At 40.9% G+C, this 24348-nt stretch overlaps 2 protein-coding genes across 2 annotated transcripts in view; both read right to left on the bottom strand.

Moving 5' to 3' along the window:
* LOC138626921 (E3 ubiquitin/ISG15 ligase TRIM25-like) overlaps positions 1-24348 on the bottom strand; it is a 188401-nt gene that overhangs the window by 3194 nt on the left and 160859 nt on the right. The gene's annotated exons all lie outside the window — the stretch shown is intronic.
* Positions 10131-24348, bottom strand: part of LOC138626953 (vasoactive intestinal polypeptide receptor 2-like) — a 33286-nt gene continuing 19068 nt past the window's right edge. The window contains exons 5-13 of the mRNA XM_069708968.1: positions 21081-21178; positions 20545-20677; positions 19837-19987; positions 19184-19244; positions 18352-18421; positions 16508-16599; positions 14799-14928; positions 14686-14727; positions 10131-13768 (exon numbers count right to left, since the gene is read on the bottom strand). Coding sequence (XP_069565069.1) covers positions 13595-13768; positions 14686-14727; positions 14799-14928; positions 16508-16599; positions 18352-18421; positions 19184-19244; positions 19837-19987; positions 20545-20677; positions 21081-21178 — 951 coding nt within the window. The 3' untranslated portion in view covers positions 10131-13594. The remainder of the gene's footprint in view (positions 13769-14685; positions 14728-14798; positions 14929-16507; positions 16600-18351; positions 18422-19183; positions 19245-19836; positions 19988-20544; positions 20678-21080; positions 21179-24348) is intronic.

Raw genomic sequence — 24348 nt, 5'->3', positions numbered from 1 at the left:
AAGTGAACTCAGAGGAGGCTTTGTTGAAAGGAGAGTCTGTGTTTTTCTTCAGGAAACAGCTGCTTTATAGCCACCAGTTCAGTTTGCAGTAAATCTCGACTTCCTGTACAGTTCAGCTGTTTATCTATCGGATATTATCTCAGTTGAGAAAAATCTGGGCCATATGCAGCTCAGCCCACCTCTGAATGTGCCTCCACACCCATTAATCACACGCAACTAATATGCATCCAATCAGAAGTGGCCCGCCAAAAGTTTGGGTGTAAACGCACAGAGATCCGATCTGCTCAGACCACTTTCAGAGGCCGTCATGACCAAAATCTTTAAGCAGCGTGAACGTAAACATGAAAGGACCGCCGACTAAACTGACAGCCTCTGAAGAACCAAAAGAAAACTATATCCGATAGAAAAAACTGAGCTGAACTGTACAGGAAGTCAGAAAGATGAACTGGTGGTTATAAAACAGCTGTTTTTAAGAAGAAAAACCACAGACGTTTGTTTCACCAAAGCCTCCTCTCACAGTTCATCGATCGGACGCGGCGCAGGGCCAGACCCTCTCGAACCCGCCGGAGTAATTCAATAATCCGAGCCTGAACCGACGTGATCGGAGTCGAGTCTGACGGTTCTGAATCAGAATCAGGTTTATACGTTTTATTACATATATTACAAGAGTCTGGACAGACAGGGACGTAAACTGCAATTTGATTGGTTGACGGAGGACGGACAACCGTGAGGCAATAAATCCAGTCTTCCTATCTGTTCGTGGTGCTTGTATTTTTCGAGGTGTGGTTTGGGTCTTTGTCCCATTGGAGGAGACTCGATCTCCGACACGGGGCAGCGGGTTCAGCTCCAGAAAGCTTTGATATTCTTCTGATTTCTTTCCGCCCCGTATAGATCCAAGAAGCCCGTAACACAACTGAGCCACGTGTCCCGTGGGGATGGTATTTCTTCTCTTTGAAAGCTTCTCTGAACATGACACGAAGACTGACATGAAGCCGGCCGAGTTCAGCGACACATTCAGGGTCGTTTGGAGTCCGATTCAAGACAAATTGAGCTTTCCAGGAGCTTTTGGAGTCATTTGGTGATCGTTCAGTGGAAAACATCCCAATTCCCCTACAGCTTTTCTTTCATTATCTTGATATAAAACACAATCTGGGGAACCTTATTTTTCTTTGAAAAACACATTTGCTGTTCTGAATTGGGATGTATCGTTGTTTCCATTGTTGATGAATCTGCTGTTTATTTTCTTATTTAATCAATTCAGCAGTTGATCTCTCAAATGTCAGAAAAGTCCTCGTTATTTCCGGGAAATGAGCTTCAGCTCAAGTGTTTTGTACAACCTTCCAAACACAGTCCAGATTTCCACATATGAAAATAAGCAAAACGCAAAAGAAAAGCTGCAAGATTCATATTTAACGAGGCAGAAACCAACAAATTATCCAAACAATAATTCGGTCATTAAACACCTAATTTTCTGCCTGTCAGTGAACTGATTCATCTGCTAATTATTTCGGCTCTACGGGGATTTATTATCAGATTTTCTTGAAACTGAAACAACTGAATAACACGAAGCACCAGAGAATAAAAAAAACATATACAGACATCCAATGTTTCTGCTCAGCTCTTATAAGCTTTTCAACTGGAGGAGTGTTAATAAGACTGGAGGAAATAAAACAATCTGCTGCAGCTTTATTCTGACAGACCTGCCTGCTCGCAGACTCTTGTTTTATGAAAACTAAGCAGGCACTGAGTTGTCTTCACCCGCGGTGCATCGGCTTTCCAAATGCCCCGTGATGGATTCGATTTCCTGTAAATTGCAGCCGCGGGCGCCGACTCTTTTTGTGTTTGACAAGACAAGACTCGATCTGAACCGACTCGTCGCAGTAAAACAGCCGTTGTTTTCCATAAATCCACCTCGACTCGGCAGCTGTTAACAGCTTGTCTGCAGAGCCGGTGGTAAATGTTTAAGCCGCGTCTAATAAAAGCTGCTGTTTGGGGATGAGTAAAAGTTTTCTGCTTTAAAAAAACTTCAGATGGATTTCAACCACTCACAGAAACATTCAATTGGAAAAACTGTATTAAGTTACTTTCCAAACTAGGTCCTTTCTTTTCAGTTCACTTTTGTCCTTCTTTTTACTTCAACATTGCAATAAATTCTATTTAAAGACAGTAACAGGTGGTTGTTAATTCAAATCTCAGCGTTCATTTTACCGCTTTCTGACTTTTTCTGTCAGATAAACCAGAAGAAAATAAAAAAGAAACATTTATCGGACAATAGTGGAGCGTTTGGCACATTTTTATCTCACCATTCATCTCCATTGTATCTAAATGCAGCTGTAATCTACAGGTCTAATCTTATTAAGGGGCATTCAAGTCCGTCTTTTTTACAGACACAAATGAAAACACAGAAAAAAGCTGTGGTTGGAGATTTTTAACGGGGGATTAGACAAAAGCTAAAAGTCAGGTTAATTTGTGGAGTAAAGGCAAACGTTGGAGAAAAAGCCAGTCAGTCTCCGGGTCCTCAAGAGACAAAAGACCTAATTTTCAATTTTTACTGTAGACCTCATATTAAAAAAGTAATTACGAGCAACCACATATTTGTTTGTTAAATTTCCAAGTGAAAAATAAAAAATACTCCACTGCTTAACTACACTGCTAACATAATTTGTGAGACCAGAAATAAAGACTTTCTGATTTGATCCCTTTAAGAGACATTTTGGCCGTACGGCATTTTTTAAACCCTCATGAAATCTTACAAAGACTGAAAATCTGTGTCACCTGGTTTTTAGGTGAAATACAGCAGCGTGTCATCAGCGTAGAAACAGTTCGGTCCACACAAAAATCTACAGCTGGAATCCAGTAGAGGATTTTGTGGTCACGTGTTAAGTGTCGGATTCTCTTACTGCCAGTAAATCTCAGAAAAAAGACCAAAACCAACAACACGTCCGTCCGTCTCTCAATGTTTTACTTTACTTTGGAGTACTTTGACCATCGTTTGGTGAAAATGCCAGAAAACACCGTCAATAAGAAGGTTGTTCTTTGGAGTAAATTGCAAAAACTCTCAATTGGTGGCAGAACGTCATGCTGTTTTTGTTGAATTAAAATACATGTACAGCAGTAATTCAATATTAACACATTTAGAAGAAAGTTCCTTCATAAGATTGGAAAAAAAAAGGATCCAAGGACAGTGAGACAGGAAGCATTAAATTAGTGCACAGCTGCAAAAAAAAAGGAAAAACTCGGTGGAAAATGCAGGTAAAATGCAACTCAATCGACAACTGCAAAATATCAAAATAATCTGTCATTAATTATATTCATTATGGTCTCAAATGCTAAATTTGGGCCGTGAGCTTCGACGGTAAAGTTTACGAGTCCAAGCACCGCTCGATCGAAAGCCGCAAAAGCTGTCGTTGTTTTTATATTCCTCATCCTCAAGTCGCCACTCGGAATAATTTAAAATAAAAAACACAAGTGGCACATAAAAGGAGCGTCACGCATTATAAAAAAAAACCTACTAGTGGCTGAAGGTCAAGTGAACAAAGGCACTTTGATAAACTTCATAGGGCACGTCTTTCCACAGAGAACACAATCTGTTCGGCTTTTTCTCCGGCAGAAAACTAATTTGCTGTCGGGCAGCTCGCAGGGACCGTCCATAATCAGAGGGGGAAACCAAAAACCAAATACCCCATTCTTTCATGTGTGACAGTGACAGTGAGTGGTGATGTTACCCCGAGGACGTCAGCTGGACTTGTGTGTGTGTGTGTGTGTGTGAGTGTGTGAGTGTGTGAGTGTGTGTGTGTGTGTGTGTGTGTGTGTGTGTGTGTGTGTGTGTGTGTGTGTGTGTGTGTGTGTGTGTCATCTGAAGACGATCTTGACTCTAACGTGGACCGACGGAAAAATCCAGCAGGCGTCACCGCGGTTACAACACGGACTTCCACATGTAGCGATGACATATGTATATATGTATATGTATATATATATATATATATATATATGCGATAGCTAGAATTAAGCGTTTTGTGCAGTTTCTTTAATGTCGTAGAATTTAATTGAACCACGCAGACAAAAAGCCAATAAAAGAAACGGGCCCGTTTGATTTGAGAAAGTTGGAGATTTCTAGCTAGAGCTGGAAGATAAGAAGGGATTAGCTCGGCTTAGCATCTCCAGAGCTCGCTAATCAACTGGTTCTATCTAATTTATTTAACCCAGACTCAAAACAATTTGTGGTTCAAAGGATAACTTGTGCATCTTCTAGGGGAACAACGGCCAGGCCATTGGATTGTTGAGCATGTAAGCTAACAGAGAAAACACTGAACACGAGCACTGGATGGAAACTCCATTTAAAACTGTAACGTGATCGTCTCCGGGTCTGGAAAGTCAAGCCAACGCAAAAGTGCTTTGAAGTGTAATACCACTGAGAGCCAGTAGGGGCTGGCTCTTATAAACTCTTCATTTAAATTGTTTAATCGCACCTGACTGTAAGATCAGTGTATACCAAGTGTTTATCTCACGACGCCAACTCCTAATATTTTGCGCTAGCTCCTCCCCAAATCGTCCAGATAATGGTCACTCCAAAAAAAACAAGATGGCGACAGCCAGAATTCGAGCTTCCAGGCTTTCCGAGCGGCTTCTTCACAAGCCGAGTGACGCAAACAGTTGTTTTCCACTTGACGCGAGGACGAAAACTACGTGATCCGAGTCATTTCATCGTCATCTCCATCGTTTGAGATTCTGTCCAGGTTGCAAAACGATGACGGAGATTCCTCGACCAAAAAGGACGTGACGTGCTCATTTGTCGGCCGGTGAAGGTCAGCGGAGGGAATAAATCTGACGTTCGCTCGAATCGATTCGGTCGATCTTCCTCTGAGGGCGACGAGGTAGAGCTTTGGCTCCCCGATGATTGACGGCAGCTGGATAGTTGCAGGTTTGGGCCGCGGACTCAGACGCCCGTCTCGGCCGTCGTCGGCTGAAGCGGAGTGACAAGCTCGCCCTTCCCGACCCCCTCCGGCCGTTACCGTAGCGGCGCGCTCTGCCGGTGACCCCTTGAACCCCGGCGATGTCAAAGCCCCTACCGCCGGCCGCCGGGCCGACGCCGGGCTGTCAGTCTTATAAAAACCATTCAGTCGACTCTCCGTTACAAACACACACCATCACGTCCCCTCAGACATCTCTGCAACACAAGTGACAGGTAGAGGACACATCAGACAGAACTGAAAAAAAGAAAATACTCAAAGGGCTCTGGCACATTTATTCTTTCTTTTTTTTTTTTTTAAAGATGAAGGATTGCTCCGCTGAAACAAAACAAAACGGGTTTTTTTATAACTGAAATTTGAATCTTCAATCATTTTTTAAAAACTCACGATTAGCAAATACACAAATTACAGAACAGGCAGAGGTTGCTTTACTTACATATTTGATTCTATCTTTAAAAATGTTATAGTCACCGAAATACCCCCAAAAATAAATAATTAAATTAAATTATATTGATGGTTTTAACAGCAACGAAATGTTGATAATGTACTGATCATCAGAATTATGAGGCAAATAAGACCTTTTGACATTTTGACATTAAAAATATTCCTGAAGCATTAATCCAATCCAATTTAAGACATCGTTAATGTAGTTTTAATGCTAATTTAAGACATTTTGTATAGTTAAAAAATATCTTAATTAGGTGTTTGGTTATCTCAAATTAAGATATTCCTAATCAAAATTCAAATACAGTTGAGATATCCGAGAGGTGGTTCAACTTTCTAGCTCCAACCAGTGAAAACATTATATAAATGTGACATTACTGAAACAAAGAAATGTGACAATGTGAAATTATGCAATTAAATTACATCAATGTGTTTTTTCTTGAACAGCAGGGTTGTCTAGCTAACGGCATTTCTTTTTTTAATCACACTGCTTATTTAGCTAAATTAGCAATCATTTCACCATTAAGATGTAAACGTAGCGTAACGTAAACGGGCAAAGTTGTGTCACGTTATAATAATATAATGTTATGCAGAAAAGTATTAAAGACAGGTGCTGGATAACACTTTTACTAAAACATCAGTTTTATGCTGGTTTTGCTTTGTTAAGTTAAAAATAAACTTAAATATTTTTTTTTAACAAATATGTCAATTGTTTTAAGTTTCTGCAGTATACTCTTTAAAAAGACAATAACATCATGAAAACTGTTCTTAAAACAGCGTTTAGCTCATCCGTATATCGAAAATCAATTCTTACATTTTGTTTTCGCAGCTTTAATTCAGAGTAAACCTGGACAGGCAGGAGAATAAAGTTAACTATATCTACAGCAGATAATTGTACAAAATTTTAAACTAACCAACTGAGCCTCTCCTGCAGCATAGACAGTTTTATGAGTGTCTTTTATTTCTCGTCACTTGAGCCCACGGCGCTCAACTTAGTGCTGATCTCAGCCCGTCTTCAGCCCGGAGCTGTAATCTGCTCAGCGAATGAACCTATTTACATGGAAACATGTGAAATGTCGCAGCGAGTGACCTAAAAGTGTCGGAGCAGCTGCCAAAAAAACACCAAAACCAAAACAAAGCAGATGCAGCGACCGTCCCCCACGAGGGATGAGCCATTTCTCTGCCATCGTTTCGATTTCATTTTTTTTTTTTTTTTACTCCCTCATCAAATATCTTTCATCCGAACGTTCGAAAATAGATGTGAAATCTACGAGAGGACCGTCCCACCGGGGAGTTCCCCAAGAATTCGCACCACCAATTCAAAATAAAACGACAGACTTGTGTGACTCTTCGGTCTTCGCTGAGATTTTAACGAATCGGCGAAGCTCAGAGTTTCCCCGAGATGAAAGTTGCTGGTGAAACAGATGTTTGTCGTCGACAGACTGAGCGACCAGATGTTTCGCCCCGACTCGTCAAGCTTTCTGATCCGTTTCTCACTTATTAACAAACAAGACATTTGAAACGTGGCCGAGGAAGAATTCTCACTCAATGCATCCTGAAATTCTGCATTTTCAGCTTTAGCTGTATTTTTTTCCCGGGTCTCTTTCAGATCATTGAAAACGTTGGACCTGTGACGACCCCGGCCTTCAGGCTACAGCTGTCTCTAGTTCCTCGTGGCTGAAAGCTGTCTGATCTTGCTAGCGTGGGCCGACCATCAAATGTTAATCTTGCGAGCTCTTCGTATCGACGGTAAATAGCTGTGGGTCGCCTTTGCTAACTTTGTATAAATAAATGTGCATAAAAAGACCTTCTGCTGCGTTTAAAGTGCCGTACGACGTGGAGATGTAAACGCAGCATTCAGGTATAAAGAGGGAAATCTGTCTGTACTCATCTTTTGAAGCCACGGCGACATGAATTCATAGCGTGCCCGGTTGTGACCATTGGACTGTATTTAAAAGAGGATGTAGCCTCCGGGTCGGAAAAGAGAGGCCAAAACTGAAGTGCTGTAAAACCGCAATACCACCGAGGACCACTAGAGGTCGGCTCCAGAAAGCCTCCATAGACTCCCATTCAACTTCTCCCTTAAAATACGAGTCACGTTGTGTCCTTCTTATTAGTTTTCTGCTGGTTCATCTGCAAATAACCAAGTCATTAATTAGATATTACACCTCAAAAAAGTTGGCTTTGAAATTTGCAAGACGGCGACCGCCAAAATCCGAACTGGAAGCTTCAGAACTGCAGTTCACAAACCGATGTTGGTTATGACTCGTATTTTTTTTTATTGTGGGCTAATTTTTTTGTCACATTTTTGTGATTATTTTGTTGGTTGAATATTAAAGTAAATAAAATGTTTTGTCAGGGAGAACCTGCATCAAACCAAATACTCACTGTATTATCAGCTTTATTTTGGAAACAAAGTTTGGACGCACCTACTCATCCAAGATTTTTATTTATACTTTTTTTTTTAAATACTATTTTCTCCAGTGTAGAAAAATACCCCAAAACTAAAATATGTCCTTGTTGTTGTGTGGAACTTTTATGTCTTCCTGTTTGAATTTTGTTTTTTTAATGATACAGTCCGCAGTTATTTTAATACATAAAGCTGCTTTTTATTCATCAAAATGCGAGAATAAATGACAACAATTAGGCTGAGACAGTTAAATGTCGAAATAAAATATAAAAATGTTGTACTTGGGAGGACTGAAACGCCTCGAGGATCAACATTTTCTGGATTTTCTCTCCTCTCTTTGTCCCGGTTAAGAATCACAACGCAACTTCGCTCGACACCGTCTTCTGTTTTGGCCCGCGGCCGTTGAGGAAAAACTGTGGTAAAGAATGAGTTTCCCCCTCTGGAGGGTCGTGGTTCCCCGACTCAAACAACAACCAGCGATGCAAAGCTAAGTGCTCAGTCATCGCCCGAACGCCGACCCCCCCGCCCGGCCCACCTTCTCCCACCCAATTAGCAAGCGTTTCTGCCTGAAGTCGCTCTTGTCAGCTCGGATCAAAACGGCTCGTCTTCTCAGAGATGACTGAACATCCAGCTCGACACCTCGAGGCCGACGCTCCGAGGACGGACGAGCCGACACGTTAGAAAGGACACCAGAGAGACGAGGAAGACGCAGAAAAAAAGAGGGAGAAAAGAAAAGAAAAGCTGTACGCCTCGACGTTGAGGGTTTTTTCTTTGTGTTTGGACTCGGATGCTCGGTGTTAAACAGTTTTAACGGAACAGTTATTTTTTAGTAAAGTTTGAGCTGAAAATCTGTAGCGAAGCATTTTCTTGAGATGTTAGCTTCTTGTAGATCAAATCTAAAAAAAACGAGGCCAATGAGGAAAAGTGCCTTAGACTGCAATACCACCGAGCGCCACCAGAAGTTGGCTCCAAAAATCCTCCTGTTCAACTTCTCTCAAAAGTCAATAAATGTCATCCAAAAGTCATTATGGTGTCATTCACTAAAGTCACTCCTTATTATTAGTTTTCTGGCAATCCTGAAAATAACCCCATTATTAATTAGATATTAGGCATCAAAAAGTGTTAAGTTTGATTGACAGGCCTATGGTGCAGTCAGGTCTTGGCTGTAGGTGGGCGGATGTAGTGTCCTCTGGGTTTGAGTCAGATCCACCCCTCAGCTCCTCCCCAGCTTGTCCAAATATGGTCACTTCCTGCTCCAAACCGCTCCGAACTACAAGATGGCGCCGGCCAAAAAAACTAAATCGCTTAATTTTATTGTATGATGTCCATGAGTGAGTCTCTCTTTACTTTAATTGATAAACAAGATTTCATCCTTTTTTAATTTTTTTTCAGTTTATGGAACAAATTAAGGCCGAAAGACGAAATTCGTAATACAATTTCCAAATTTTCAACGAGTGTTTTTTGCAGTTCAGTGACATGAATCAACGCTCGGCATTCAGAATCAGGTAAATTACGGCGCTTTGGTGTCTTCATGCTGTTTACGCTCTTATGTGATGAGTGAAATCAGCCTCATTGGCATCATCATCCAGGAGAAGGATGCAAAATGGGAAAGAAACTCATTGTTTTTTCCACCCAGAACGACGAAGGTCTTCAGAAATAGAACGGGAATATTACGCACCAGCAGGTTGATTTTTCTATGCTTGTAAATGCTTTTCCGGTGTGCTTGTAAAACACGCAAAAAAATGTTGGCAAAAAAACCCATAATTAAAAACATGAAAGCTGGAAGTCTATTTGAAGACATTTAAAAAGCTTCTTTTGAACGATTATACAGCCGAGAAAGGTTTCAGGGTTGTTTACAGATGAAATCAAAGGCTAATTCACGCTTCCTGCCAACAGCTGCAGGCTCAAACTCACTTTTGTTGTTTGAACTCTTCTGCTTTGAAGCAAAAAAAACAAAAAAGATTGTGCGTGCAACTGCTTAACAATAAAAATAGGCCAAAAATGTGGAATACCGTACAACCATAAAGAATTACTGCAGTCGGCGTGCTGCGCAGACGGTCGGCCGTCGTCTCAAATTTTGTATCTGAATATGAACAGACGCGGAAATCGCGAATTATCCTCACGATTGTAAGAGTATAAAATCTATTATTAAAATGAAATAAAACACGGCTCCTTTTTCAACCGGCGCAAAAAACAGCATTTCCCCCAAATGTCCGAAGCTGGACAGACTTCTGAAAAAAAACCAACAGGGTAATAAAATGCAAAATCACATTCACAGCGCGCAGTGCTTACAAAGTTAGCCTTTATCAATCATCTATTGCATGACATTCATGGTGTCTCAATACAAATACACGTGTTCCATAAAGACACGATACTCAGCATCGTGTCGGTCGACATTAAATATGAATTAAATATAACATCACCCAACGAGTCAACACTGTGAGTGTTGTGCGGCGTTTGCAGTCGCACAGACGTCCAACGATACACAACGAGCAACACGGTGACATCTGAGAGATTTGGTAACACTTTTCTTAAGGCATACAGCTCCACTGTGGAGCTTCCCAACAGCTATTTTTCTTCATATCTAAAATTTTTTTAATATCTCGTATAAATGATTGACAATTAAGCAGATTTAAGAAAAACTGTAAAATCATTGCGTTTCCAACTTTTCAAGTTTGAATAGTTTTCTTTCCTTTTTATGGACCATTTACATGACAGCTACACCCATAATTTAATACCCATAACGAACCACAACTAAAGCTGTAGATAAATATTAATATTACTACAAAAACTGAATATCTTAGATTATGCCTTGAAGAGGAACATTTTTAGTTTTTGAAGTGTTTGATTAATTTTTTTCTCGGCATGTTAACACTTGGCCGTGGTTGGCTGCCTCCAGCAATTGTGCCAACAATAATGGTTTTCTGGCTCCAATAACATACGAGGGTCGATCAAAAATGTACGCTAATAGATTTACAAAAACGTGGGTGACAAAACTTGGAAAATGTACTCACAAAGGTTATAGCTACACCCTGCTTTGTGCACTTCTTGGTGCTTTTTACGGTTCACGGGCGATTAGCCCTCGAAAATACGGTAGCAAACAGTAACAAACAAAATTTAGGACTCAAAACAAAAAGACTTAACGGTACGTATTAATCCAATTCTCTTGTAAGAAGATATAGTTTTCTCTTCAGATCGTCTGAAATGTGGTGTTCAATAAGGTTTCATCACAGCTGCTGTATTATTTCCTCAGTTAATATGCACGGTAACAGTTTAATAGTAATGTCAGATGTTACTGTACGCTGATGATACTCAGCTGTATCTTTATAATCAAGGGATTTCTTAAAACTTTGCTCCTCAAACTCTTTATATTACAGTTGATGGACAATAACTAAAAATTCATTGTTTATTTAGTTTAGACCAATTTTTTAACATCTTTAAAGGCACAGTGAAGTCCGGCTCTTATTTAATGAACGGTGATTTAGGACGGTGGTTTGGTTTAAAAAAACAAAACAACAACAACCAAAAAACAAAATTCTGATTTGTCATTATTGTGGTCATTTTAAAAAATAAGATTAAAATTAAAAATGGAAATTGTGGCACTTATTCAGGACATTAAATGGCTTTGGTCCCTTTAGATTATGTGTGATTAAGCGATTACTAAAAATAAACTTTTATTCTGTATGCCTTAAGTCAAGTGTCAACAGAAATTTTCATCTCGTGGCGACGATTAAATACAACAAAAGCAAGCGTTTCCTTTTTTCATTTCTTAACAAATTTTACATCAAAGACTAGAAGAAAATGACACGTTGACAGCCATTAACCAACAGCAATGATAAAAGTCCAACACTGAGAATATCATGCGACTGTTGCATGAATAAAAACCAATATTACTCCCGTTTGTAAGCAAAACAGCTGTTATTTACTTGTATTTACCTTCATCCACCAGCGATTGACTGGCCAGAGACGCTTCTGCTGGAGAAAATGAAAATGTATTTTTGAATCAGACTTTTATAATATAAATGTGATTTTATTCACCTGGTGCATCACATGCATTTGTAAATATGTATTTTTGGAAGTTTTATCCTGTATTCGTGTTGTTATTTTCTGCATTTTTTAAAATAAAAGTGCATCTGAACAGAACAGGAAACCTCGAATTTCTTCCCACTTGTGCACTCTTTTATTTATTTTTTTTTCCCACGTAGCATCAATGATATGAATGCCTTTGAGGACTGTTTGTTTTCAGTCCAAGTCTTTCAAGATTTGGCTTTCTGAACAGTTGGGTATTTGCATTTGCAGAGGATTTTCCGACTGTTGTGGGCGGCAGCGATCAAAAATCTCATTAGTGGGTGGTAATAAACAAATCGGCACAAACCTCCATTTCAAGAGGTTAAACTGAGGAATTTGTTTCATTACTTTGTATTCAGGGTTTTAAGGAAACCCAAGGATATCCGTGCACAATACTGCATCCCACACTGGCTTCCCGCTGCAAACTCAAATCTGTTCAAATAGAAGATTATAAATTGGTGAAATAAATCTCTTTTACTCTCCGAGCAGAAACTACAACAAAAGCCGTCTTGGATATGTCAGCTGCGGTGGTCGATAAAATCAAGTTCCACCGATCTCAACACAAGCTCCTGGTGGATAATCACTTTGAAAAATAAAATGACACCTTCAGTCGGAGCCCTTGCATTTCCCACTTTACAGAAGATCACCGAGCACAGTGTATAAAACCAGATAAAGAGTTTTGCAACATGCAACAGCACTTCTCGATGACAGCAGTTCAGTAAATGTACATTTAAAAAAAAAAAAATCATCAGTCTTGTGGATTCGGACTCTAAACAACGCTGTATGTACGCGATTTATTCACCATAAACACAAACAATCTGAGTTCATGTGCTTGAAATGCATTCGTGAATGATTCTCAGCGGTGGTTTTTACGTATATTAAATGCTTGGGTGCACGTTCCCCCGCATACTTGCAAAAAAAAAATAAAACTAAATGCTGCTAAGCTGCGATGAAAATGTAGCATAGTTTGAAAACCGCTGACTCAGCTTCTCACCATAAGTCGCCGTTGCTTCTGCTGTTTGTTTGAATGAAACCTGAATTCGGGAACCTCAAACAACCAGTTCTTTTAAAAGTCACCCACTTGATTTTTCTTTGCCTAATCAGGTCGTAATAAATTAAACAATAAAATAAGTTGCTCGTCGATTGCTTTCCAAACCAAACAACACAAAAATAGTGCACTTACATGTCAGTACACACTAGCGGTATACAAACATCTGCATACTGAAACGGTGATCTCGTTTTGGTAAAGAAAAAAAAAATGGGCGAGGACGGTTATGAAAAAAAATGTCTGTCCAATCTACAGCACCAAGATGTCGACGTTTCTATTCACATATTTCTTGAAAAAAAATACAGAATTCAACATGCATGCAACATTCAAGTACGTAGATTGTATACCTCGACCGTGCGCGCAGCTCCCGGAAACACAGTCGGGAACAGAAAGTCGCGGACCGCCTGTTTTTTCTCGGCTCGTGCGGCCAACAGCGAAGAAAAATGGCTCTTTGTTAGCAGCAAAACACAAACGCACCTTAAAGACCGGCCGGAACAGCTTCAGGTCCGCTTCACGGACAGTCGAAGGCTCGCAGAGATTCGTAAAGCTAAAACCAAAAAAACGATGTGCAGGTTCCACCCGCGCGCTGCTTCCTCTCAGGGTTCGTTGTTTTTCTTTCATAAATTTGGAGTAACTACTCGACCCTCCGGGCTGTCACAGCACCGTGGTCTCGGACTGCAGGATGGACTGGGTTCGGGAGTTGCGGTGGGACTGCGCCGTGTTCTCCGATCCGTTCCTGGAGGCGAAGGTGTTGTTGAAGTGGTGATTTCTGCTCAGATGGCAGTTCAGACAGACGCTCCGCCACTTTCTCTTCAGCTCACCTTGAACCTGAAGGAACAGGTACAAAAAAAAACCATTTCAATGTTATGAATGCATATGTCCACTTCGGGGGTGTTGTTGCTCTTTGTACCGAAGCGGTTGAGTAATCACCGTTACTGTGGTGACAAGTTTACGTACAATAGCCAATCGTGGACTTTTCCGACAGTATAATCACGCTATTTTTACATGGTTGTCCTGGATTAAAGTTACAACATGTTCCTGCAAATGTTTCACAATAAAAGCCTTGTTAAGAAATGAAAAACAAAAACAGGACTCTTAATTTGAAACAAATACAGGTAAGTGTTGAGTTTGTAGTAACGATAAATTTAAAAAGGGACAAATGGGAGCGGATCAAAAGACCGGCAAACATTTCATGTCCTCACTTTGGGGGGAAAAACAAGTGGTGGAGCATCAAGGGTCCGCCTTGACTCGTTCTTAATTTTACGTTTCTTATTTTGTGAATTAGGGCAAACTTTTTGTATGTTGAAATGAGGGTGAGTTTTACTTCATTGATTACTTTTATATAATAAAAACATTTAAAAAAATGCAGATGAATGTTATATATTTTCAAATATGAACATGTTTTGGCACTGCTGATTAGAAATATTTTTAATTAAAGAAAAAAAGACTGATGTAATTAAGACACATATTTTAACTCCACAAACTGCACAAGTAATTTACCACTGATTAAACATTTCCACCAAACACACGTTGAAATGCAGCTATTCTTAACCGAGAACCTTTATCAGCCGACTGCAGACGCATTTTTGTTTTAAAGGCTTCATTATTGGGCCTCCTGACAATCAAACAAAAAGGAACACGATGTTTCATGCAAATGGATGCTCGGTGCTGCTCGACTTGTTTACTCAGTTTCGCTTATTAAAAATTGCGAGATGAAAATGTTGTTTCACATAATGAGAACTTACCTCGCTGTTTAGGAAACAGTAGAGAATTGCCACCACCAGACCCTGAAAGAAACAACAGCAGGGTAAAACCAGGAGTTTGAAACGGTGACTATAACGAAGGACTAATAATACACCTGAAAGGATCCGAGGGCCAGGTCGAAAAATATTTTATAATCTTCTGCGATGGATTCACTGAACGATACGAAGACCACGTAGTGGATCCCAAACAGGGGGATGAGCAGCAGTGTGGATTTGGCCAGCCTCCTGAGAGAGAAACAGTGATTAGGACCACATAGTGCAGTTTCACATAGCAAAGACCCGCAGTGACGTCACCCGCCGGTTTGTGATCGGCCGTTATGGGACCTCCAGTTGGGATTTTGACGAGCTGGGGGGAGGAGCCAAGCGGTGGATCTGACCGATCTGATTGGAAAACCTCGACGATACTACGTCCCGCCCACCGATAGCCGTAACCTGACTGCACCACAGGCCTGTCAATCAAACAGACACACCCTCTAAAGATACGGCTTTTTCAGGCTTATTTTTATTTAAATTAAAGATGGGATTATTTTCAGATGGCCTGCCACAAAACTAATAAGAAGGAGTGACTTTAGCTAACAACATCAAGATCATTTGAGAGAAAAATGCATTGACTTAGAATTTCATGCGAGAAGTTGAATGGGAGTGTATGGAGGCTTTTTGGAGCCGACCTCCAGTGGCACTCGGTGGTTTTGCATATTAAGGCCTCATTTTTCAGACCTGGAATGGCTAAGATTCAAATCTTCATGGAAACGGGCCATTTTCAGCGTGTGGGTCGGTTGCTGTTGTTGTTTCTCGTTGCGACGGGGATTTTGAGAACGGTAGCTGAAAGCTAGCCGAAGAGAACAAAGTTGTCGACTGAAATATTCGGCCGACAGAACATTCGGTGAGTTCGACAAGCGTTTGTTAATTGTTGTTGTCGTCCAGCAAAATTAACTGCATATCACTGATTTACTTCAACTTTTCTAGTTTAGCATCAGCCTCAGGTAGCTCGCTGGCAGAGTTCCTCAGGTGCGCTCGTTTCTACAATTAAAGGCATTTAACAGAAGGAGGCCTCAGCAAGTGTCCCGACCGGGTACAAAAGCCCATTTTCTGACAGTTACACCGTTATCAACATGTCGAAAGGATATATTAATGAACACACTCACGAATCTGAACCTTGGATACTTGGATTTCGGTTAGTCGTCTGCAGAAATCTCAAATGTGGGCGAATAAAACAAAAAATGCATTTTGGAAAAACCTGAATAACAGACGGATAATAAATCTTCTCGCGTGCAATTTGCTTTTGAAGATGGTAATCCTCCCTCCCCGGTATCACTGCGTAGCTGTCGACTCAGCTCAGCGCTTCACCGAACTACTCTGCACTGACACCGAATCCTTCACTTACAAAAAAGAAGAAGATTTTGCCGTGGAACAAGCCGGTGCTTATCCACGGCTTTTCATCAGCCACGAGGCCACGAGGCCACGAGGATACCCGACAACTCAGCACAGCTCACTTTTTTTTTTTTTACTGCAGGGTAAAAATTGCCGGAAGATTAAACCCAAACACATCTGACTGGGCGAGGATTTCAAAAACAGACACTTAATCGTGTACGAGCTTGCTGCTCCGCCGAGGTTTCAAACCCCCGTTTCATAAAGGCTGCATCATGAAACGCCGTCTTGTCTAATGAGCGTGAGCGTCTCTCTTATCGCTCCAGACAGCAAAGGGGGATAAAAAAATAAAACACAAAAAGTTCTGCGCCTCTCAGATGATCTGTATTTCATTCTGTACTATTAATATCTCTTATTATCCCACTGTGAGATATACCTGTATTGCGATTGGTCGTTGCCTCCCACGTCGGGACACCTCAGCTTCTGAACCAAGATCCGGATGATGCTGATGAACTGGATGAAGTTCACCTTTTTTGAGACGGAGAGGAAATAACGGCGTTAAGAGCCGAGTCAGACAGATTTTATGTTCCCGGGTTGGATACTTTGCCACCCACCAAACACGATAAATGAAAAGATAGAAAGACAAATGTTTTGTTCGCAACTTGCATCAAAGCCGAGAAACACACTTTTTAATCTATTCTGCAGTTATATCATCAACAAGAAAATAAAACTGTTTTACAAGAGACATAACAAGCATTAAGACAACGTATATAAAAGAAACACAAAGTAAAATATTGCTAATTTATATGAGCTCTAAATGATAAAAAAAATAAACCACAACAAATACAAAAAAACTCTAGTGTTGAACAAATTACACAAAACGTTATATAATAAAAGCTTTGGCATGACAGCTACTGCGAAGTGAAGCTAAGATGTCACGATCGCCCCCTGGTGGCCGGTTGCAGTACAAGTCATAAGCCCCGCTCCCTCAATGTTCAGCCAACCCCCCCAAAAAAGGACACCACCAAATACATTTTTCCCAGTTATGGTTTGCGCACTTCCACCGTTGATGATTGGTTGAGTGTTTTTGTTTTCTGATCGGTTTGATTTTGATTTGACTTTTAAGTTACAAATCTGCCCACTGCTTTTAGTAAAAAAATTATAGATATGAAGTGTAAGACTGGAAATCTGTAAAGGAGGAGAGGATAAAGGTTCAGTGGCTAAAATTTGCTTTCAGTTTCTGCTTTTTCGTTGTCGTGAACCAGGAACCTGAATCCAGATGCCACGTGGGCGAGCTGTATTCAGTCTGTGTCGTCTTTTGAACCTGAACTCCTTCTATATAAATTCATATTAAATTATATTTATATCTCTGGCAGCAGCATAAATAAGCTTACTTATCACATAAAGACCCAAACGTGTTCCTGCTCACAATAACTGGCCCCCTTGCTGAGACCTTTAAAGGTTGATAGAGCTTTACGCTGGGCTGTCAACTCGGCAGGAAACCCGGGAACGTGGCGTACCGGCCACCGGGAATACGAAGACAAACCAATGGTTAAACAAATGTTTAAAAAAACTAAATAATCCATGAACTTTTTACCTGCCCTGTCTGTCTGGTTGCCGGTCATCTCCGTGACACTCCTACGGTCCAGGGATGAATCGGTTTTATTTGTACACCGCAGGAAATCCTTTGAAGTTAATACCGCGAGACGCGGGCTGCTAACACATTATCCTGCCGTGACCAGAAGCCACACAGGAAGCTCACTGATGTCTCTGGGCCTATTTAATAATACATCAAGAGTTTTTATAAGTCCAAAGGGGTCACGGACCTTAAAACCTTTTTTGTGAGTTGTTCTAGGAAAAAAAAAATGCGCATATAATCATTTCTGTTGCCTCTTTTTTTATATATATATATATATATATTTTTTTCCAGCTGTTATTGGACATTCACAGACTTAAAAAAAAAAAAAAAAAAGTGAAATGCAGCTGGGCTCTAGGAAAATGTAAAACATAAGTTGTGATTTTTTGTTGTTGTATTTATTAACTGCAAAAAGAAGTTTAAATCAAATCCAAAAATGACGGGCAGACAGTTTAATTCAGCCGAAAAAAAGCTAGAAAATCATGTTTAAAATGTTTTTGTTTAAATTTGATATTGTTGTAAAATGAAAACGTCCTTTCTCCAACACCAAGTGCATCCTTTAACATCGTCATCCACTTTTCCACGGGGAAGCGACCCGACGCTCTTTCAACCGGCAAACGTGAAGGTAACGAGCCTCAACCTACCATGATGGAGAATCCGATTGGTCCGTTGATCACCCAGTTGGGTATTGGGTTGTCGTTTCTTTCCCAGCATCTACGGACACCATAAATAACCGTAAGTATCACGTATAACGGGAAAAAAAAAGCCCCCCCTCCCCCCTCCCAATCAAAAAGTTTAATTTTTGATGCATAAACGTGTTCTTTACATTTGACGATGACAACGTTAAGATTACGAAGCAGCCGTCTCCCCTTTAGCGTGCAGACGAAGACGGAAACCGCACCAAACTTTTTTTTAAGCTCAGCGGTGATTCATCCAAATCCAAACCTCGGATTTCATTATTATTCTCCGCACACCGTCGTGTCCTCGCCGTCCTTTGGTTATTTTAGAAATGTGTTTTATTTTATTAACGAAACCGAGCGGATCCGAGGAACATACGATGAGCGCTCGAAGCGACTCCCACCGGTTGAGTGATTTAATAAAGCGCTCTCTGACGCCAGGCGATATTCGTCTTATCGTTGCGGAGAACCCGAGCCGCGTTCCCAAACGGTTATCTGCCCACGACGATCTGATCGATGAAATGTAATTTGAGGCCTTAATGAAACAACAGAAGCGGTCCCTGTTGAATACCGACATATCTGCCGCTCCGCACGGTGAATGAAACGCCTCGTCGCCTCCGATATGATAAAGGAGAATATAATAAACGATTCCAGAGTGCCTGTAAAACTAGTCAATCAATATGAATGTGTAAAGCGACACGCGATACATTTGAAGCCCTGTTAATATACGTGAAGGACTATAAATACCAAATCTGAATCACATTTTTCTTTGCTGATCTCTGATTGGCCGATGACTCACCCGGTGTCTTCCAGATAAATCCTCGTTAAAACCCACGCAGAGACGAACGCAGTGGGGATTCCTGCAAAAGAGCGTGAAGGAAACACAGATGAGACGTTATTAATCCGTCCAGAAGATCTTTCATGTTCGAGGGGAAAATTCAGAATATGAAACTGGAAAAATAAAAAAATAAAAATGGAGATCCTTTATTTATTCATTGGGTTCATTTATGAACACAAAACATGTAAAAACAACAAAAATAGCAGTTTGTTTTTTGTATCTTCGATTTTTTTTCTTTTACATTAATTAACCTCGCAATAGACGCTAATATCACGTGTAGCCATGGTAACTGCGCAGCAAAAACTGAACAAAAATATTCATGAGGAAAACTCAACTAAAAATGTCTTTGTAGACAAAAACGTATTTTTCTCCTCAAACATCAGAAGGCTCAATTGGGCTAAAACGCTCGGTCACAATACATTTTACACAGAAAAGGGGAAAACACCATCTTGAAATATAAATATTAAGGAAAAATCAGAACACGAGAATGCAAAACAAGCGCAGTTATGCAAATTCTAGTTTAAAGGGAGAACAAAATGGGAGTTTACTTTTGTAACGTCATGCCGTCTTCTTGATTCAGCGTTAAATAAAACGATAATAAAGAGCTGGCGTACCCCAGCCGATGAACATGTAGACGATAAAGTGTCTGTTTTCGGAGAAGATGACGACCAGCAGCGTGTGGAGGTACAAACCCTCCACCAGCAGCCAGAAGAAGTTGGCCATGATGAAATACTGGAAAAACACCAGGCTGGCTTTACATCCCACCTGAAGGACACAGAGGAGGCAAAATGTGCATATTAAGGACGGTCAAAGCTTTTAAAACAGTATCGAACTCTGAAATGATGTCGGGGAAACGTCGCTGGAGCAGAATTACAGACGACACCGAGTTAACCTTCCAGTCATGTTCTCACATCGGTGTTTGTTTTTCTTCTTCTTTATATCCACGGGGGAGGCTGCGGTTTAATCAAGCACTTAAATGCTAATTATTTTGATATGTGGGTATACACCCCCCCCCCCCTCCGCCTTTACTCTGGGAGGTGGGGGGGAAGGAGGAGGAGGGCAATCAGCGAGTTCCCCGAGAGGATAAACTGTAATTTGCAGATTACAGCGTTTACAAGCAAGCGAGCTGATGAGTGGGTCGAAGGTCAGAGCGGCCGCGACGCAACACGACAACTCCAACTAAACGCTGACGATTTTCAGTTTTCAGTCAGGATCAGTCGACGTGTTGTTGTTGGGTTTTTTTTAGGTTTTTTTTTAGCATCATCGGTTTCAAAATGTGAATCCGAGTCGTAAGTAGGTCGAAGCCAGCCGGTTGAACTCACCAGCGACGGCTGGTTGGAGCACTGCGTGTTTCGGTTGAAGAGGATGTCGTCTTTCACCAGCACGGCCACGGCTCTCAGGATGAAGGAGAAGAAGAGGTTGAGGTGGATGTAGTTCCTGGTGCAGTGAAGCTTCCTGCAGCCGGGGTTGGAAAAAAAAAGGTGTTTTTAACGAGACAAAATATCAAACTAATGACGCAACAGCGATCCAGAAGCGAAGGTGAAAAATCTGCCGGGTTTTGCTGCAAAATAAATCCACCGTCGCTTTTAGTTCATTTAAATTCAGTGCTGTTAGGCTGTTCTGCATTTTAATTTGTTTGCTTAAGAACATTTAATTTCGGTTGATTATTTCCAGTCCGTGTAGCCGACAGCAGTCGAATGTCTGTAGTTTGAATGTCGTTGTCGTTGAATGAATCTACAGGGTTTTTTTGTCTGTTGTTCGACTGCACCGTGTTGTTCGGTTGTCTTTCAGGTGTGTGGTGATCATCTTCTATCCGTTGTCTCTTTTCCAGGTTTGATATGATATAATGGTGTCGTACCGGAACAGGCAGAGGATGGAGCTGCCCGTGGTGAGGGCGATCAGAGACAGACTGTGACCCAGAGTGTACAACGTCTGCACGACCACGTAGAAGACCAGCTGCAGGCGGACAGAGAAAAACAAACAGAAACGCTTCTTGATATCTGCTCGTTATATTTACCAGGACAGCATCAGTCGTCTGTCGCTTCAATTGAAGGAAGTGAATTCGCCGGTTGCGTCAATCAACTGATGATCGAGGCGGCGCCGACTCTACCAACTGCACATCTATATATCGAGCTCATCGCATTCATCACATTTTCGACATGTAAAAACCATCCCAGTTCATGGCTGGATAAACAGTGGCGAGTTAAATCTTTCTTCAATCAAATCATAAACAAATACGTTGAAACCTGTCGGGCTCTGATAAAAAAATAAAAAATAAATCCTGTTCAAGATTAACAGTATAAAAATTGCAGTAAAACTTCTGTTGATTCCTTTAACGCTCTGAAAAATGTTCACGATGAAGCAGCCCGATTGCAGGGAAATGTACCAATCACGTTCATGCTCCCCAGAGGATCATCCTTTAACATTTTGAACACTTTATAAGCCACGACGTGCTTTGCGGTTTTTCGCCCCGTTTGGATTTTGGTCCACAAATTTCGCTTTATTCAGCTGATGCAAAACGCAGCGTTTAAAAACCTGCAGTGGAAAACACATTATTGACGTTGAGTTTTTTTTCCTGATTCGTTTCACACTTATTAAACCGCCAATCATCCTTTTTTTTTTTTTCCTGTCTTTTAGACCGACTATAAAACCGAAGGCGGCTCCAGAACAAGACGAGATTTAAAAAGGAAGAACTCGCAGCGTCGGGTGAGTTATAGTCACGGATTTGGTTCCACTGATTTGACCCGAAATGACTTTGAGGCCAAAGTGACAGGCGGGTCAAGAGGTCAAAGGGTGAAGAGAGAGCGAGGGGGGTGGGAGAGTGGGAGGGGGAGGGGGGAGGTGGAGAGTACAATGGGCGATTCAGCTGCGTGATTCGTGACCCAAAACGGGCCAAACAAGTGAACGGGAGGAAAATGCAGTTACACAACAGCAAAGAGCCAAAAAACAGGAACCCGGCAGAGGGAAGCCGTTTTCATTTCACGGCTGAGATGGTGACACGTGAGGACAAAAACCCACCAGATCGAAACATGAAGTCCAAGTTTGTGGCGGTTTTTTTCAAGGACAAGCGGACGAATCACGTTCTTCACTGACCCGGTGACGATTCTTAAATCTGATAAAAAGCAGCACGAACGAAAGAGTTTCTTGCATATCGTTTCTTTTCTTTGACGTATATTTAGATTTTTTTTTTTTAAACATTTTTCACTCATCCCCGTTTGAGGTTTGTGACCTTTACTGCAACCGGCCACCAGGGGGGGGCGACTTTGATATTTTAGCTTCACTTCTGGGGAGCCATCACATTGTCCATCTTATGTTATAGAGAAGTTATAACTTCTCAATAACATTAAGCCTCAGTAAAGCTTTGTTCTTCGAGCTAAATGCTAACACCAAGCTAAGATGCTGGTCGAGAACAAACCACAGCAGAAGCTGAATGTCTTTAAGTTTTGCAGATTTTACGGTCATGAACCGAATTATTAACACAAATGATTATGTTGACTTGACGATGGTCTTACATTAAAAGTCATTATACCTTTATGAATGCATCGTGACGGAGGTTTTTGCCGAATTTTATAGCGACCCTCTCGGCAATCGTGGCACTTAAGGAAAGCCAGCGAGTCCAAACACCACATTCACTCTGAATTTACATGAATTTTTCACTAACTTTGGATATTTCATGAAGAAACTGTACAAACACAGGAAGAGAGCTGAAGCTGATTTGTTCCTGCTCTTTTTAAACAGGGAGGTGTTTTGTTTGGGAGTGTTTCTCTTTCCCAGTCCTTTGCCCTACAATAAGACTGGTATGCACTCTGCAGCCCTCCGGCCTGCGTCCAGTAAGTATTGTGAAATGTCGTGTAATTTCTCGGTTTTAATTAACCGGGTCAAATTCCTTTTACCCTGGAAATAAAAAGCTGATTCAGAAAATGAAACGGCGAGAAAAAAAAAAGCCAGAAAGGACGTATCGCTGACCGAGTGGACTTTTTCTAAATCAATCAAATTTCTCGGCTTCACAATATGTTGTCTTCGGTCTATTTTTCAATTAAACATGGATTTTACATGATTTGTAAATCATTGCATCTAAACCTTTTTGAAAACGGGGTTGTAAGTGTACAAAATTCTGTTCTTAAAAATCAAGTTGTTCAAGACTATGTAATGTATGTACATTATATGTATGTAATAAACAACAAAATAAAAAGTAGTCATAGAATTAAAACCAGTGGCATCTTTAATAAAAACTGGATGTACAGTTAAAAGAGCGTAAGAGGTTTGTGTTCCACAAAACGAGGTTAAAACTCAAATTTTACAAAATATTTTTCTATAAAAAGACATTTTGAGAGGAAATTAGAATCCACTTTTTGTGGCTTTCAGCGCAAATACAACACCGACAACAATGTCCTCTTCTCTCGTGTGTTATTGTGAAAAAGAAAAGTCTTATTTGATTTGATTTTAAGTTTTATTTGAACGTTTCTGGTGCAAACGTTACGCCCGTGGCTTCTCATTAACAGCACTGCTCGAATTTACAGTTTCGTCTTTCCCTTGAGGTTTAATTCAGCAATGTTTTGGTACACGAGATTAAAATGAAGCAAAACTCACGCAAGATGATGGAAAACACATTTAGTTTCTTTTGAGACTTCATCAGCACGTAAATATGTGCGTCTTTGTATTTCAGCACAGATATGATGCAACGAGGCCTTTGTGCTGTGGAGGACCAACATGCTGCAGCGTGGAGAGAAAAGTGTTTTGTTGAGGGAAACTTTAGTGTCTGGCACAAAGAGATGAAGAGCGGATCATTTCCTGTTAGAGGAGGAAGCGGAGATGGAAATCTGCCGATAAATTACCCACCTCCTCCCTCGCCCTCGCCCGTCCGTCCCGTTATCTCGCTTCCTCATAAAAAGGTGTTGTTGGGTTTGATTTCCCCCGCCACGTTCTTTCGTTGAGAAAAATCTAAGTGTGTTTGTTTGACGAGAAGCTAAAAGGACTTACGTCAAACTTACACTCAGTTTAAAAGGACGTGTGTGTGTGTGTGTGTGTGTGTGTGTGTGTGTGTGTGTGTGTGTGTGTGTGTGTGGGATCTCTTTTCAAGACGTATTTGCAGCGACAGGCCGGTACTACATGACCTGCATGTGGAA

This window comes from Brachyistius frenatus, unplaced genomic scaffold, assembly GCF_029030835.1.
Source record: "Brachyistius frenatus isolate BFR_SWC_R1_liver_20210118 unplaced genomic scaffold, ASM2903083v1 Contig_79, whole genome shotgun sequence".
Classification (NCBI taxonomy): Eukaryota; Metazoa; Chordata; class Actinopteri; family Embiotocidae; genus Brachyistius; species Brachyistius frenatus.
Note: the sequence above shows the minus strand (reverse complement) of the source record. Positions and strands in the feature narration are given on the sequence as shown.